Source organism: Salvia splendens, chromosome 5, assembly GCF_004379255.2.
Source record: "Salvia splendens isolate huo1 chromosome 5, SspV2, whole genome shotgun sequence".
Classification (NCBI taxonomy): Eukaryota; Viridiplantae; Streptophyta; class Magnoliopsida; order Lamiales; family Lamiaceae; genus Salvia; species Salvia splendens.
Genome location: NC_056036.1, coordinates 39088455 through 39105208, shown reverse-complemented (window position 1 = coordinate 39105208; position 16754 = coordinate 39088455). Strand labels below are relative to the sequence as shown.

The following is a 16754-nucleotide window of genomic DNA, read 5'->3' as shown; positions in this document are numbered from 1 at the left end:
TTTATAAACTTAAAACTATGGATTGCCATGTTCTGATTAGGATAAACTAGATAACTATATGTGTTTGATTTATGTATATATGCGATAGATAATTTTTGTGGCAAAAGAGAATGAAAAGGAATAAAGGAAATGCAACGTAGATATGAAATTGAGAACAAAATCTTCCAAGTACACAAACAAATGGGCAAATATATTTCTTTATTCCTCATCATTTTTTTTTGACCATCATTGTTTCCACAAGTAGGATAGAGCCACAACAAATGGACAAGTGATCAGGTCTCTCCTATTCTGGAAAAATCTGGAATCTTTCTAACCACCTTTTCCTCTCCTTTTTATAGGGTTCCCCATGTTTATTAATAAACATTTTTAACTATTATTATTAGGTCAACTAATCAATTTATATGTTTAATTTTGCATGCACTAAGCCAGTCATGCACAATTATATTAGGTATATTTATGTTTAGAGTTGAGCTGCATTAGAGAGTGAGATAGCGAGAGATATGAAGACACAAAGAGTCAGAAAGTCCGAACTTGAGAGACCGGGGATATAAGTTGGGACCAGGTATCTAGCTTTGCAGGTGTTTTTTTGTTGTCTCTTCTCTCCGCTTGTTGTGCTTTTTGTCGTTGTTGTTGTTTGTGAGGCGCTTTTGGTTGAGTTTTTTTTTTTGTTTTTCGATTGTTTGGGTGGGTGCGTTGGTTTTTTGGCCATTGACGTGTTTTGTTGGTGGTCTGTCAAGTAGCTCTGAGTGTTGTTGTTTAACGCTTCTTTTGTTTGGGAGTTTTCTACACTGGGCTTGCTTGCTTACCGTTTTTGGCTTCAACATCTTTGATATATAAAAAAAATGATGCAGTTATGTTATTTTATTCACATATTTTCATGAAGGCATCGAAGAGTAAAAAGTTGTAATATTATTGGGGTGAATCTTGACGAAGACTTGAATTTGCCAATGTGATATTATCCACATTATAAAAGCAGACCGAAGTCGGCACCGAAATTCCCTAACTCCAGAAGATAAATGTTCGTCGAGGAAAAATATAACGATTTTATTCCAATCCAGATATATATGTATAATTATTCTACGAAAAAATGGAATCGTATTTTATAATGTAATCAACCATAAACTATACAACAAATATGCATCTTCAACATTACTATTAGTTAAAATATAATCTAGATGCATCATCACGGGCTGGTATAAAGCTTCATGCCATCCGGTAACTTTTTTTTCGAATTCGAATTTACATTAAATAAAGACACATTAAATAAAATATTAATCTTTATGAAAGAAAATTCTACCAAATTATGTATATATACTCTTGATACTTGCACGTAACATATAGAACACTTCAAGTCTCAAGAAATCCTTATCGTTCTATTTCTCCAGCTTAATTTCATCTCTTTTATATAAAATATTAGTCGGGCGTAATATAACCTATTGAAGATTACATGGGTATAAACTCATAATGGAAATACAAATCGAAACTTTAAACCGTAATGATATAAGCCAAGTCGATGAGTCATCTTTCCGCAAGACGGAATACAAACGGAATATAAACTGAAAATGGAAATACAAATCGAAACTTTAAACCGTAATGATATAAGTCAAGTCGATGAGTCATCTTTCCGCAAGACGGAATACGCCCCGATAGTGCTTTCGGATTGGTGTATCGTCCCCAAATATAAAACGGCTTCGTCTCTGAAGTAGCAGCACTGCTAACAGCAGAGCTTTGGCGAACCGGATGATGGTGATGAAAGAGCTTTGATAGAAAAGACAAAGCAGAGGGAGAGAGCTTGCTATGCAGAGAGAATGTGATAGTTGGGTGTTAGAATGCATGAATGGCTATCATATTTATAGATGTAGTCCACAACACATGGGGGATGGAATCAACACACACATTATGGTTTGACTATAACCGCCAGGGTAACAAGCCGTTACGGGTGCCAGAGCTGGAGCTAGAGGCTAAACCTAATCTCTATGAAATATGATGCTCATGTTTTTTTTAGATATTACCATAATTGCAATGTAAACTCGATAAAAATTATAGATTAATATCAAAGTAAAAAAGAGAAACGAGCGCCTTCGCCAAGGGCATTTTTATCCAGAAAATTAACATCTACTCCCTATATATTTATTGAAATTGAATTGAGGACTAGTTATTTATTTTAACTATTGAATTAACTATATGGGCATTGATTCTCTTCTTATAAATATCTCCGTGATAATCGAACCCTCAGTCTAATGGAAAAAAGAAGAGTCTACTCTTACCGCTATATTTCATTATTGGGACTGTCTCAATTTATATTGCTAAGTTCGAACTTTTTTCTGCCATGTTATTTGATTCTTATGTTCAATAGGAATAACATATACTCCTATAAATAATTAGTTGGGTTCCATGAAATAGAACTTAGTATCAAAGTTGTGACTGTACATTAGTAAACATCCAAAAAAATTTACAATCATTCTTATCTTCAACAATTAATTATATATATAAAGAAAGAGAGAGTCAATCAAGAAAGTTGATTACGAAATCATAATTTCATAATATAGTTATAATATTCATAGAATAGTAGGAGTGTCAGTGGTCTATAATGTTGACTTGACTTACACTTCATGACGACGCTAGGCATCATTTACCTGGAAAGTAAATACAATTGCAATATAAATTGAATTGTGTTCAAACTTCAAAAGCAAACTGAATACGTACATTACTATCTATGCCATTATTTTTTCTTTGTTGTTTATAAATTAGGTTCCAAAATAGTACTGCTAAAATACAAGAAACAGCACCTTACTCGAAAGAATTAGAAAATAGTACTAGTAATTAAAAAGAATAAAGCAGAAAAGATTAAAAGAGTCATTTTTTCCTGAAAATCAAAGGACGTTCTTTTTGTGCGTATTGCACACAGATTCCACACTTAATAACATGATTAATGCCCTTAATTATATTTTAATCTTCTTAAGAGCATTAGCAATGGCGCGCCCTATGGCGCGCCACGTCAGCAGTTTTATGCTCCTACCTCCCTACCTGCAGTGGGGCGCCCTAAGGTGCGCTCTATGGCGCGCCACATCATCATTTTATTGTTTTGTTTAATTAATTTAACTGTTTTCAAATAACAAGTAACGAGTAAATAAAAAACGGTCTAAATAAAAAACGGCGAAGTTTTAATAAAAAAAAGTTACATCATTGAACTAATAAAAAAAAAAACTAAGTCGGACCAATTCCCAACTTCCGACGCAGCTCATCGAGTAACGCCCGGAGATATTCGGCTTCGTCGGGGTCGGTACACTTCTTGAGGGCCCTGTGCGTCTACAACATCGTCCTTGCCATCGACGTTGTTGCTAACGACTCAAACGCGGTGGCCGTCTGGGTCGGGAGCTCTAACGGGACCGGAGCTTGGGTTGCAGCGGTCGGCGATGAGGTCGCGGTCGCCTTCCCCTTGACCTTCGCAGCCTTGACGCCGGGAGGACACCGGTGTGCCGGAACTCCCTTCATCCACGTACGTCCGGCTGAGGTCAACCGGGTGGTTGCCGCTGCCGCTGCTCGTGTAATCACCAGCTTCAGTGGTCTTCGTCCTCTTCGGCGCACCAGTGTGCAGAATTCCACCTTGAAACTTCTGCTTGTCCCTCAAGAGCGCCCAGATGGCCTCGTGCTTGAAGTCACTGTACATCGACCGGTACGACAACAGCGCTTTAGCGCGCACGTCGCTCAAGCTCTCGCCGCTCCCCTGTGACCGCGTGAACTTCTCGAACTCCACCGCGTACAAGTTCACTTGCTTCTTGACTTGATCCCAGTGCTTGCGGAGTTGCTCACGCTTGCGCTTGTACGCGGTCGGTGGCTTGACCGAATTGTAGAGGTTCGCGATGCGTTCCCAGTACGCGATCTGTCGCTGGTTGTTCGCGAATATCGGATCTTCCGATATATATACCCAACACCGGGCCAAGGTGAGAGTTTCGTCGTCGTTGTAGTTCGTACGGCCGGGGGCGTACTCATCGCAATCACCGGGAGGCGGCAACTTCTGCGCCCGCTGCCGGTTCCGCTTCTTTCTGGCTGGGGAGAAAGCGGTCGCGGCGGGGTCGGGATCGGCCGCTGCGGTTGGACGGTGCGGAGACGGCTCCATGTCAGACAACCCATACTATTCCGTACTGAAATCGGGATCGTAATGGGTGTTGGTGTCGAACGAACGATAATCTCCGGGTTTTGTACCCGGCCAATGCGCCCCTGCGCTAAACGTAGGACTATTGGGGCTTGAATCCATTTCGTAGTAATTATGTAATTGTAAGTTTCGAAAATGAAATCGAGTGAAATGAAATGTTACAAATGAACGGTATTTATAAAAAACGAAACCGCGTGCCATCGTCCGCGACCTCCACAATGGGGCGGACGATGACCATCGTCCGCGACAGCCGCAATGGAGCGGACGATGACCATCGTCCGCGCTATCCTCCGCGACCGAAGTATAGGGCGCGACTATCGTCCGCGCCCTATGGCGCGCACCCGCAATGGGTGCGGACGATGGATGGCGCGGACGATGCGCGCCATCGGGCGTGCCATCGTCCGCCCATTGGGGATGCCCTAAGGCTATCCACAATGGCGCCTAGCGCACCGCCTAGCCGAGCGCCGGCGCTAGGCGGTCGCTAGGCGAACCATTGCTGCTTCCGAAAACCGCCGAGCGATTTTTTGGAATTAAAAATCGCCTAGCGCTAGGCGGTCGACGGGCGCTGGGCGATCCGCTAAGCGCCATTGCAGCGTCGGGATCGCCCAGCGGTTTTTTTTGTTTTTTTTTTTTTAATTTTCGAGACAGTATATATACGCGATTTGCACATCATTTTCATTCGCACCACTTGTATTAACGAGTACTCTCTCTATCTTAATTTCTATACAAGATCAACACCGAGAAATGAGTAACGCGGGAGATGGTAGTGGAGGTAGTGGGGGGGACGCTAAGGAGTACGAACTTCGAATGGCCGAAGCGTTTGAGGCATATACCAACCGCGGGATAGACCAATGGATGCAAAGAGCCTTGCAGCCGGCGGTACCTCGACCTCGGCCAGTTGTCCATCGCCGACAAGCTATTGATCGTGATCACGTAGCTGCACATCAGCGCCTATACGAAGACTACTTCGCAGAGGAGCCGCGGTTCAACGCCAACATTTTCAGGCGACGTTTTAGGATGAGCAGAGCCATGTTTATGCGTATTGTTAACGCCTTGGAGCAGCGATATATGTATTTCCGCTTCAGGCACGATGCTGCTGGCAAACCCGGCCACACACCAATTCAAAAGTGCACTGCGGCAATCCGGCAGTTGGCTTACGGAGGCGCGGCAGACATGTGGGACGAGTACCTCCACATCGGTGAGACGACTTCCCTGGAATGTTTGAAGTGTTTCTGTCAAGCCGTGATTGAAGTATTCGGTGATCAGTATCTCCGAAAGCCTACCCGCGAAGATTGCCGGGATCTGCTGAGGATGCATGGGGAGCAGCATGGGTTCCCGGGAATGTTAGGCAGCATAGATTGTATGCATTGGGAGTGGAGGAACTGTCCCGCTGCCTGGAAGGGGTTCTACACGACCGGCTACAAGGGAAAGAATCCCACGATGATCCTCGAGGCCGTAGCTGATTACCGGTTGTGGATTTGGCATACGTATTTTGGGATAGCCGGTTCGAACAACGACCTAAATGTCCTCAACTCGTCGCCCCTATTCAACGAGCAGTGCCAGGGCGTCGGTCTGGCCATCAGTTTTGTCGCCAACGGCAACCGGCATGATATGGGCTACTACTTGGCGGATGGGATATACCCTAGGTGGCCCGTCTTTATGAAGACGATCTGATGCCCAGGAGATGAGAAGAAGGCCTACTTTGCGGCACGGCAGGAGTCCGCGCGCAAGGACGTGGAGCGCGCATTTGGTGTGCTCCAGGCTCGATGGGCGGCGGTTAGGGGTCCAACGCGTTTGTGGCACGTCGACTGCGTTGCTGATATAATGTACGCCTGTATTATCATGCACAACATGATTGTCGAAGATGAAGGTGTACAACTGACTGATTGGGCCAACGACGATAATGAAGCCGGTCCAAGCCACGGCGTGGCCGTCCCCAACGCACGGAGTGGGGTACCTCATGATGAAGCCGGCCCCCTCCAAGCACATGCCGACATGCGCCAAACGGAAGCTCATATTCGACTCCAAAAGGATTTAATTGAAGAGTTATGGGCGCGGAGGACTGCTCGGAGTTAGTTTTTTTTATTTATGTAATTTTGTAAAATGTACTTTTTTAATGTAATTTTTATTATTAATGTACTTTTTTAAAATTTTAGTACTTTTTAAAATTTATTGTACTTTTTTAATTTATTGTACTTTTTTTTAAATTAAAATAGTATTATTAATGTTTCCCGTATATGTCTCGTAAATTAAATTCCGTATATTGTGTTATTAGTGATGTGGCTATTGATGTGGCTGGGCTATTTATGATATGACTAGGCTATGGCTGGGCTATTTCTGATGTGGCAGGAGGATTTTTAGTATTGATGATGTTGCAGGAGGAGTTTGTGGCTGGACTATGGCTGAGCTATTGCTGGGCTATCACCACTGTGGATGCCCTAAGTAATAACATAAACAGCACATCTGCACATGTAATACTATAATTAATTCCCTTTATAAATGTGCATGTGCGCCCTTATTCCTTACCTATGAATTTGTCAAAAAATAATTCAATTATCCCATAAAAATGAATAAGCAAAAAAAAACAAACTACTCAACAACGGAACAATTCAATATTTCTATATTTTACTCCATTCATTCTATAATAATTGAGATATTTTTCATGGAAATGAAATTTAAGAAAATTATAATGCAAAAAAAAAAAAAACTACTCAACAACGGAACAATTCAATATTTCTATAATTTACTCCACTCATTCTATAATAATTGAGATATTTTTCATGGAAATGAAATTTAAGAAAATTATAATATACCACTAGTTACTTAAGAAAAAAGAATATAAGAAAGAAAAGAAAATTAAAGTAATAATTAAATAAAATAGATTAAGTGTATTATTGTTTGTCAAAAAACTAAATAATCCAACTATAATAAAACAATAAAAAAGAATACGATTCAGTTATTTTGGAACATAAGAATATTTTATTTTGATCATTTTAAATACTAACAAGGACCTAAAAGTATACAGTGAAATACTAGACAATGAATCTTTCAAATTTTCATGACCCACATCACACGAAGAAATATAGAAAAATCATGATTACTATAAAGATTTCATTTCTAGAATCCAATAAATTTTCAACGCGTTGTAGACCCAAAAGAGACTCGGTAACGAAAATTCACCACTAATATTCAATTTAAATTAAAAACACATGGAATCACTAACTATATTACAAATTTGGGAATTTTCCTAGCAATTTGAATCCAAATAGGTGTGAGACAGGCCATCAAACACCAACTTTTACACATATATATACCACAAAATATTTGCAAGTAAAAACATAACAAAGATCAGCAACTCAATAGCAAAACACCTCAATGGATTTTCAGTTACAGGAGTTGGAATACGAGTATGATGTTTTCTACAGTGAGCTAAGGAAACAAGTCTTGCAACTCACAGCAGAAGACGACGATGATGATGTTCAAGAACACAAAATCAAGAATTCGAACGCGGTTGCAGCCCAGAAAGAAGGCCGTCGTGGATATTACGACTGGCCACAGCATAACGAGGAGGTTGCAGCGCCTACGTGGATCATGAATGCGTCGATAACTGGAAACGGGACTGGTGTGTTCATCCCACAAATTGTGCAGTCAAGGAGGAAGAACAGATCAAGTATGCTTTCATAATCTGAATTTTGAGACAAATATTACCTTCTTTATGTTTTGTAACAACCAAATTTGGCTACTTTTTATGGCTGCAGGAAGGAAGAGGAACGAAAGAGGACAAACAAACAAGGGCGTTGAGAAAACTGAAGATTAGAAAAAATTGATTCTTTTGTTGAAGGATATGTAAATATAAATAAAGTCTGATGATCTTGGGAAATATATCCAAAATCTTTTCCCTAAATAAATGATAGTTTGAGATCATACGTTTGTAACGGTTCTTAGATATTGATCATCAAGAAATTTGCAGGCATAAACGATTCTTAGATACAGAAAAAGGTTTTCTACTCCACTAAGCTATGGATCAACATGTCTCACTAGAAAAGGCTTTACTTACATGGCGAGTAGGCCAAGTAGGGTGTCGACGAACATAAGAAGACAGCAACGTTATTCCTTAGGGCGTGCTAGCCACAACGAGCTCAGAGCTCGGAGCCTTGATCTGTGATCACTGATGGCAAGAAGAGCACGAGCAGCTTGACGAGTTGTTAGTATTCGTTGCAGTTGTTGCAACATCTGGCGTCTCAGGAGGTCGGCCTGTCGGTGTGAAATCACTGCTTTTAGAACTTTTATAATGAGTTGATAAACGAGAGGCTTTCGTATTTGGAAAGAAAACTTGCCTGATGAAGGAAATTCTCAAGTGTGGCAAGCTTGCTCATGGCAATGGCCATCTGCCCCATATAGTCAGCCACGTTTGCAGAGTTACGAGGGGCGAGGGCATTTGAGGAGAGTGTCTCTACGAGTGACTGTTGAAGAGCTTCCATCCCTTGAGACAAGGCATCCTCAGCCTGTTGGGAGGATTGCTGCAGGTTGCAAATCCCCACCAACTGTTGCTCTGTTAATGGCTCGATTTGGTTTCCGAGTATCTAAATGTTTCACAGACAGATGATGGACATGGAATGAGATCTGGATACATTATTGCACGAGTACGAAAGAAATATGGTAATAACATTAGATCACCTTAAGAACCTCAGAGCAGCGAAATCCTCCTAACCACATGAAGCACCTCTCAGCAGGAGTCTTCCACATGCCCGAAAGCATGTGAAAGACGTCTGATTTTGCACCAGCACTCTTAAGGCGGAATATCTCATCATAATGAGATATCATGCCCTCAACAAGAAGCCGGAGTTCACTGTCTCCCACATGAGAATTTACAGCAATTCTGAGATCATTAATCAGCCGCTGGTGTTCATCAAGCCATCTCGCATAATCTAGGTCAAATGCCACATTCCCTATACATGATTTATGAAAAGGAAATGCCACTTGATCAGACACAGATTTCATATTTTAGGAAGTCGAATCATAGGACTTTAGATTTTTACTAGTTAAAATGATGTCCAAATGTAGGGAAGAACTTCTCGACTTACCATTTCCACCTAGAGAATGATCTGCATGATATCCAGATGCGGCTAATACACCCTGCATTATTTAGGATTAGCTCTACATGCCTGTACGAAATGAAGCTATTTTTATTGGAATGAAAATAACGCATAATTAATCCATAAAAGAACACGTTTGGGATTCAACGATCCTTATACTTTCTTAAATCTCAAACATGACAGAAGGAATATACCTGCTGCCGTACTTTTTTCAGCTCCTGCTCCAGTTGCGTGAGCTTCAGCCGACTATTCTCAAGCTGTTGAACATAGGCCTAACCAAAAACCAAAAATTAAATGTTACTCAATCTTATGAACTTTCTCATTGAAACAAATTAATGCATTAGCATTAGCTTTTTTGGGCCAAAAGGCAAGATGAAGGTTTATCAAATTTTTAGTAGCTTCGAATTAAGCTCCACATATGTTGGAGGTAGAGGAACAAAGAAAGCTATATATAAATGCTAGTATATGTTTGGAGAATTCGAGGTAAAGCCATCAAAGCCGGATAACCAGACTCCTTAACAATTAGACACAATTTTGTAGCCATGGGATGGACCTAACCATTGAAGGGGGGTGGGGGGGGTAAGCATACAAGTTTCCCCATAATGATCAATCAACAAGTGTTTAAACAATTTGCAATTACCTTTTTCCTCATTCGGCTCTTCCGAGCTGCTTCACGATTCTGAGCTAGCCTACGCAGTGTCTGAAACGCAAACAAAATATTGTCACTTCGACAAGCATATTATACCTGGCAGTAAAACAAGTTAGAAATAGCAAAGAAATAACCTTTTGGTCTCCGATTTTCTCATTCAATTGGTCCATAGAGTCTGCGCCCATCAATCTTTCATTGTGCACTCCATGATACTGAAAATGCACAGCCAAATCAACAAGTCAGCCAGCTGAAAATTTCCATCAAACAGTTTATTTGAATCAGTTTATTTGAATGAATGTCTACCAAAAGCCACAAATTTCCCCAAAATTTAAGAAACTTTGGCCTAATGACTCATGAAGTTCATTTACTCCCCAAAACAAGTAGCCAAGAAGAACTCTATCATTGAAAAAACATGGTTTTTCACAACAGAAAAGATTAATCTCAAGTTCCAACACATTACCAGTGTTTCAGTAGAGTGCTGTGAGTTAGGTCATCCACAACACTGTTCCTATACCGTTCCTTAAACTACTATTTGCCGGCCCCACTGTACTTTTTTACTCCATTCCTTAACTAAGGAACGGAACCTGCAACCCTCCGTTCCTTAACCGTTCCTTAAATTACTATTCATTCAATTTTATTTTTTATTTTTATTTCCAACTCAATTCAATTATAAAAACACACTTTAATAAAAAACAAACACACTTTATTAAAAAACACACAACATTAAAACAAAGTTACAAGTTAAACTTAAAAAAAATAAAAAGCACACAATTAAAATCCTAAAAAACAAAATTACACACTTTTAATAATTTCATCCGCCAAAGTTTGCCCAAATGTGCTCAATTAGATCCTGTTGGAGTTGGGTGTGGGCGCTAGAGTCGCGAGATGATTTGAGAGGAATAGATGTGTGTTTGTGAGTGAAATGAATATGAAATAGGAATATTTATAGAGTAAATAAATTATAAATAAAAAATAAAAAAAATTACAAAAAGGCTAAAAAACGGTAACAATACCGTTGCAAAAAATTTTTTTTTTAATTAAATTCGAATTTTTTTTAAAAAAATTAATTATTGGGTCACGTGACGAAACCCACTCGCGGAGCAGCGAGTGGGCGTCACGCGTCGAATGGGAGGCCGCCACGTCGCCTCGGCGCGTGGCGGAACGTGTCGTGCCGCGGGCCGCGGCAACGACACCCGGCAAGGCATGGGCACGGTTTGGCGACGACACGGCGGCTGCAACGCGTGCCGCCACGGAACCATTCCTCCGGAACGGCCTAGGCACCGCAACGACACAGCGTTGCGGCCCAGGTGCTCTTACTACATGATTACCACAACTCAAACATTTAAAGAAAGAAGACAAAACATGTGAAGATTTCCAAACAAGTGGAAAAGAATAAACTTTCTCACACACTGTGGAATCAAGAAACAGGTAGTGAAGAGAAGAGGGAAAAAGGACCTGGTTTTTGTCCTCAGTGTCTGTAGAAGTGTCAGTCTGCTGGCTGTGATCTGCCACCACCCCTGAATCACCCCAGTTTTCAAACTGGCCATTTCCCATAGCACCACCACCGCCACAGAAATCCACAATTGGCCCCTTGTGTGACATGAATTGGCCTGCGTCAATCCCTGTTGCTGATGAAACCATCTCTGCCGAACCCAAGCTCTGTAAAAACACAAAGCATTCAACTCATCAGAATTTGTGACTAGAGCTTGAGTGTTGAAGATGTGGAAGAAGACATACGTTGTTAAGGCCACCAAACTGCAAGTTACTAGACACAACAGAAACATCGCTTGCCTTCAAATCATTGTACATTGAGCCTAATTAACACAGAAGACTTATGTTAGTTAGAACAAGTTGTGAAATACACAACACACACAGAGCAGCTTACTTCTGCTTAAGTTCAAAGCATCATCATGATGAAACCCATTTCCAGGAGACTGCTCGAGCTCCCCAAGATCCGAAAAGCGAGCCCCATTTCTACTACCTTCTTCACCCCTAAAATGAGACATGCAGGAGCCTCATCACCCTGAATAAAATGAGACATGCAAACACTAAAAAAAAGGCAGAATCTTTTCGAACCTGAGGTAAAATGATGGCTGAGAATGGCAATACACATCAGAACTGGTGAGAGCAATAGCTTGTTGTGTTACAGTAGACTTGAAGCTATGCATCTCAACCCAACCTTTCCTCACGTGCTGAGTGTGAAGCACAACAACAAGAGCAAGAAGTTGCACAAGGAAAAGAGTGTAGGAATCAGAAAAGGTTGAAATAAGAAAATCAGAGCATATCTTTTGCAGAAATAAAGTTGTATTTTAGTCAATAAAACAAGCGTACATACAAATTGTGCATTTCTACTGCAATTCTAAAATAAAAGAATTACCTGGAATTTGCCTTAATTAGTGCAAATACGAATTTTACATGGGGAAGTGAGTTAAATGGAAGAGATGATGGGATGGCGATGAGATGGGATAGAATCGATGGATAGGACTATTGCAATAGCAGATCAAAGTAGGAATATAATTAAATTTTGTTAGGAGAAGAAATAAATGGGAATTAATTGCGGAGGTTTTGCTTGGAAGAATCAACCTGCAGTGGTGCAGGGACAACGGGACCCAGCTCAGCCACCGCAACCTATATGCGACACTGCTTTTTATACCGCCGCGCCACCGCCACTGCAGCGGAGCAGTCTAGGATTCCCTCCTACTATTCTTCAAACTCGCCTATTTTCAGGCGGGAACTAAAATTATCAATTTTTATAGTAATATTTTAATTTTATAATAGTAACTTTTTAGAACAATTAATTATATAACCATTAGTTTTGACTAAATATAGTTCCTACCTGTCAATTTAATAATATTTGACTCACTATATGTCAATTTAATCTAACTTCTAATTTAAACTAAAAAATTAATTTTACCTCACGTCTCTCCTTTCCTTCCTTTTGCATTTTTCTGTTTGAAAAAATTCTTGTCAAGAAGCATCGGTCATTGTAGAATCCAGAGCAGACAACGTTACTTCTTCTATCGGGCAATTAAAAACAATTAATTAGTACTATAAAAATTAATTTTAGAAACAATTACCAATAATAGCCGTTAAAATTATCAACTTTTATCATATTTCAATTTTAGAGTAATTTTTAAAAATAATTAATTATATGACAATTATTTTGACAACAGATAGTTCCTACCTGTCAATTTAATAATATTTGACTCATTATGTGTCAATTTAATATAACTTCAAAATTTGAAAATTTAATTTTACCTCACATCTCTCTCCATTTCTACCTCACATTTCTCCCTTTGAAAAAATTATTATCAAGAAGACATCGGCCAACGCAGAATCCGAAGCAGACAACATTGCTTCTATCGAACCTTGACAATGCACCTCCGCCCGCCGTCTTCCTCCCCCAATTCTTCAACGAACAAGGGGCGACGAGATAAAATCATCAACAATTACATTTCTTAAATCGTTCGTTCACTTCATATCCATGGGTCCCATAAATTTTTTTTCCTCGTTTCATATTTAAGAAACTACATCTACAACTCACCATCCATTAATTCCGTTATAATCATTGGTTTTATTTTCTGTTCATTTATTATTTTACTTTAATTATTATAAAATCTATGAAAACTATTTTTTTCATTTTAATTAAAATATGGGATTCATTAAAAATAAAATATTCATATTACAATTAAATTTTGTTAACTGTTTAAATTACATTAATATAAGTAGTATTTATTCTTCTATAGTAGTATAAGATAATTTTTATAGTAATGAAATTCACAAGATTATTAAAATATAAATGTGTTTTAGAAAAAGAAAAGCAAAATAATACAATAAAATGAAAAAATATACAATAAAATGAAAAGAATATACTAAATATTATGATAATATAAAAAAAGTCAATAAAATGATGGAGTTAAGTTTTGGAACCATATCATTTAGAGCATCCACAACCGTGCTCTTGCCAGCGGCACGGTTGTGGGCCCGGCCCCACTTTTTCTGCATGTTCTCTGGCAAGAGCACAACACCCACAGCTGTGCTCTTCCGCAAGGACGAGCACAATTAATTTAAAATTCAATTAAACAAAAACATTTCAATAATACTAAAATTCATTAAAAAAACCTAAATAATATTACAAATGACAAATAAAATAAAAACGACATAATTAAAATCCTAAAATTAAAAATTACATAATTAAAATACTAAAAATTAAAAAAACCACTAAGCGTTGCCGAATTTCGCCCACATGTGTTTGATTAGGTCTTCTTGTAGTTGATTGTGGATTTGGGTATCGCGCATTGTGTGCCTTGTCTCGATTCTCTGGCCAACCGTCGTATGCTCGCCTCGGCGTGGGGGAGACCTCGTTGTTGAGCTTCCGGCTTCGTCCTTGTCGTAGAAGCTAGCCGCCCTCGGCCCTTCGTCGGCTATAATCATGTTGTGTAAGATAATACACGTGAACATGATGTCGGCGATATTATTCACATACCATAGCCGAGCCGGGGACTTAACAATGTTGAATCGGGCTTGAAGGACCCCGAAAGCTCTTTCGACGTCTTTCCGTGCGGACTCTTGACGCTGCGCAAAAAGAACCCGTCTCGGGTCGTGCGGGTTGTTGAACGTCTTCACGAAAGTCGACCACCGTGGGTAGATACCATCGGCTAGATAGTAACCCATGTGGTATCTATTTCTGTTGATGGTGAAGTCGATCGCCGGTGCTACACCATTCATCACATCATTGAAGAGTGGTGAAGAATATAGCACATTCAAGTCGTTGTTGGATCCAGCAACGCCGAAATATGCATGCCAAATCCATAGGCGGTAGTCGGCGACCGCCTCAAGGATAAGCGTTGGGTCGCCGCCTTTGTGACCGTTCAAGTGTTGCCCCCTCCAAGCAGTCGGCCAATTCTTCCACCTCCAATGCATGCAGTCAATGCTGCCAAGCATTCCGGGAAAGCCATGGACTGGTTCGTGAAGACGAAGCAACCGTTGGAAATCATCGGTGGTGGGTGCCCGAAGGAATTCATCTCCGAAAGCTGAACGAACGCGCTCGCAAAAATTCTTTAGACAAAAGATTCCAGTGGACTCACCGATATGCAAATACTCGTCGAAGATGTCGGCCGTTTACCCAGTAGCGAGTTGTCGGATGGCACACGTACACTTCTGTAACGGCGTGATACTTTGCCGGCCGGCTGCATCTGGAACTGTTTGGAAGAATTCAACACGTGCGGACAATGTGTTGACAATTCGCATGAACAAGCGCTTTGACATGCGAAAACGGCGCCTGAAGTAATCTGCCGGAAACCGCGGCTGGTCGGCAAAGTTGTCGGCAACGAGCCTTTCGTGGGCTCCCTCCCGGTCACGATGGATGTAGCGGCGATTTGATCTGGTTCGTTGAGGAAAAGGAGCGGGGGTATTCGCCGCGACGTATGCTTCGTAAACGGCACGATGTTGTACGTAGTATTCTTGTTCTTCGCGCTCCGCTTCCGCCATAAGATGGGTGGAATCCATTTGAGGTTTTGAGTGAGAGATGAAGGTGTTGATAGTTTGTATGAGAATTATGAATGAGAGATGATTTGATGTGATAAATGGATGATGAATGTGTGTATTTATAGATGATTTGGGGAAAATTTGAGAGGACCCAGATCTTTCATCTCAAATTCTTGGAACAAACTCTCCTTCAGGTTTTGTATCTCTTCTTCATCATCTCCGGTGAGTATCATGTCATCTACATATATGATCAGACAAGCTACTCGACCGTCCCTCTTTTTCAGGAACAAGGTGTGGTCTGAATTGCTTTGGGTGTAGCCATTCTTCTTCATGGCCTGTACGAATCTTCCGAACCATACTCTTAGGGACTGTTTTAGTCCATAAAGTATCTTCCGCAGTCTGCATACTTGACCTCCAAACTCTTCTGAATAGCCAGGCGGTACATCCATGTATACTTCTTCTTTCTCCCTGCATCGAACTGGTGCAATTTCCAATCCTTGCATGCATCAACTGATAACAAAGTCCGGACAGTGTCCATCTTGGCCACTGGAGAGAAGGTCTCTTCGTAGTCAATTCCATAGACTTGAGTGTACCCATTTGCCACTAACCGCGCCTTGTACCTCTCAATAGACCCATATGCCCGTCTCTTGATTGTGAACACCTAACGACAACCTACTGTTTTTTTCCCTTATGGTATTGGACTTTTCTCCCAAGTCTTACTTCTAATCAAGGCATCCATCTCCTTTTTCATGGCTTCTCGCCAGTGCCTGTGCTTCATAGCCTCCTCAACCGATTGGGGTATCTCCACTTCTTCGTATAGGGTTGCCTCGAATGCTCGGGCCATTTCAGTTAGATGCCCTTGCATAAGATTGGCAACTGCATACCGAGCTTTGTGCCCTTTACAATCTGGTGAATACCTCTTCGGTGGTATACCTTTCGTACTCCTTGGTGGTAATTCAAAGCTTCGCCCGCTCACTGTAGGTATATCTTCTCCTTTTTCCTGCCTTACACGGTCAGTACCCATTTGATCATTATTACTAACCTCAGGATCCCTTGACGGTGTCGATGGTAAGACAATGTCAAGTGATTCAGAAGTTTTACCATGTGGATTAGATGGCCCGGTAGAACTGCTATTCACATCGTCTGTTGGACCATCTTCTATCACAGGATTGGACAGAGGCACAATCTGACTAGATGCTTCAGGTACATGATGGCTGGGGATGTGGATACCTGGAGTAGGAGACCAACTTAGCAGGTCACTAGTTGGTGATAGTGGTTTCTCCCCCTGACTGCTAAGCTGGTTATAGAAATATTGGTGCTCGACAAAATCACAATTCATGGTAATATAGAGTCGTTTGTGAAGAAG

At 40.7% G+C, this 16754-nt stretch overlaps 2 protein-coding genes across 2 annotated transcripts; one reads left to right on the top strand and one right to left on the bottom strand.

Annotated features, from left to right (window-relative positions):
• Positions 1–7446: 7446 nt before the first annotated feature.
• Positions 7447–8080, top strand: LOC121802243. The gene is made up of 2 exons (XM_042201865.1): positions 7447–7826; positions 7915–8080. Exons 1-2 carry the CDS (start codon positions 7532–7534, stop codon positions 7971–7973), a joined length of 354 nt encoding a protein of 117 aa, XP_042057799.1. The 5' UTR covers positions 7447–7531; the 3' UTR covers positions 7974–8080.
• LOC121802242 (transcription factor TGA2.3-like) lies at positions 7946–12411 on the bottom strand. The gene is made up of 12 exons (XM_042201864.1): positions 12279–12411; positions 11978–12093; positions 11787–11893; positions 11639–11715; positions 11357–11560; positions 10036–10113; positions 9893–9952; positions 9447–9524; positions 9241–9292; positions 8834–9105; positions 8494–8739; positions 7946–8410 (listed from the first exon to the last, which is right to left on the bottom strand). The coding sequence occupies exons 2-12, from the start codon at positions 12067–12069 to the stop codon at positions 8264–8266; spliced, it is 1413 nt and encodes a 470-aa protein (XP_042057798.1). The 5' UTR covers positions 12070–12093; positions 12279–12411; the 3' UTR covers positions 7946–8263.
• Between the last annotated feature and the right edge of the window lie 4343 nt (positions 12412–16754).

Excerpts from the sequence above, each read along its gene's own strand:
- LOC121802243 (XM_042201865.1), top strand. The coding sequence starts at position 7,532 with ATGGATTTTCAGTTACAGGAGTTGGAATACGAGTATGATGTTTTCTAC. Across the intron at positions 7,827-7,914 it reads AAGGAGGAAGAACAGATCAA|GAAGGAAGAGGAACGAAAGA; the intron begins GTATGCTTTCAT and ends TTATGGCTGCAG.
- LOC121802242 (XM_042201864.1), bottom strand. The coding sequence starts at position 12,069 with ATGCATAGCTTCAAGTCTACTGTAACACAACAAGCTATTGCTCTCACC. Across the intron at positions 11,716-11,786 it reads TGCTTTGAACTTAAGCAGAA|GCTCAATGTACAATGATTTG; the intron begins GTAAGCTGCTCT and ends TGTGTTAATTAG. Across the intron at positions 8,740-8,833 it reads GCTGCTCTGAGGTTCTTAAG|ATACTCGGAAACCAAATCGA; the intron begins GTGATCTAATGT and ends TGAAACATTTAG.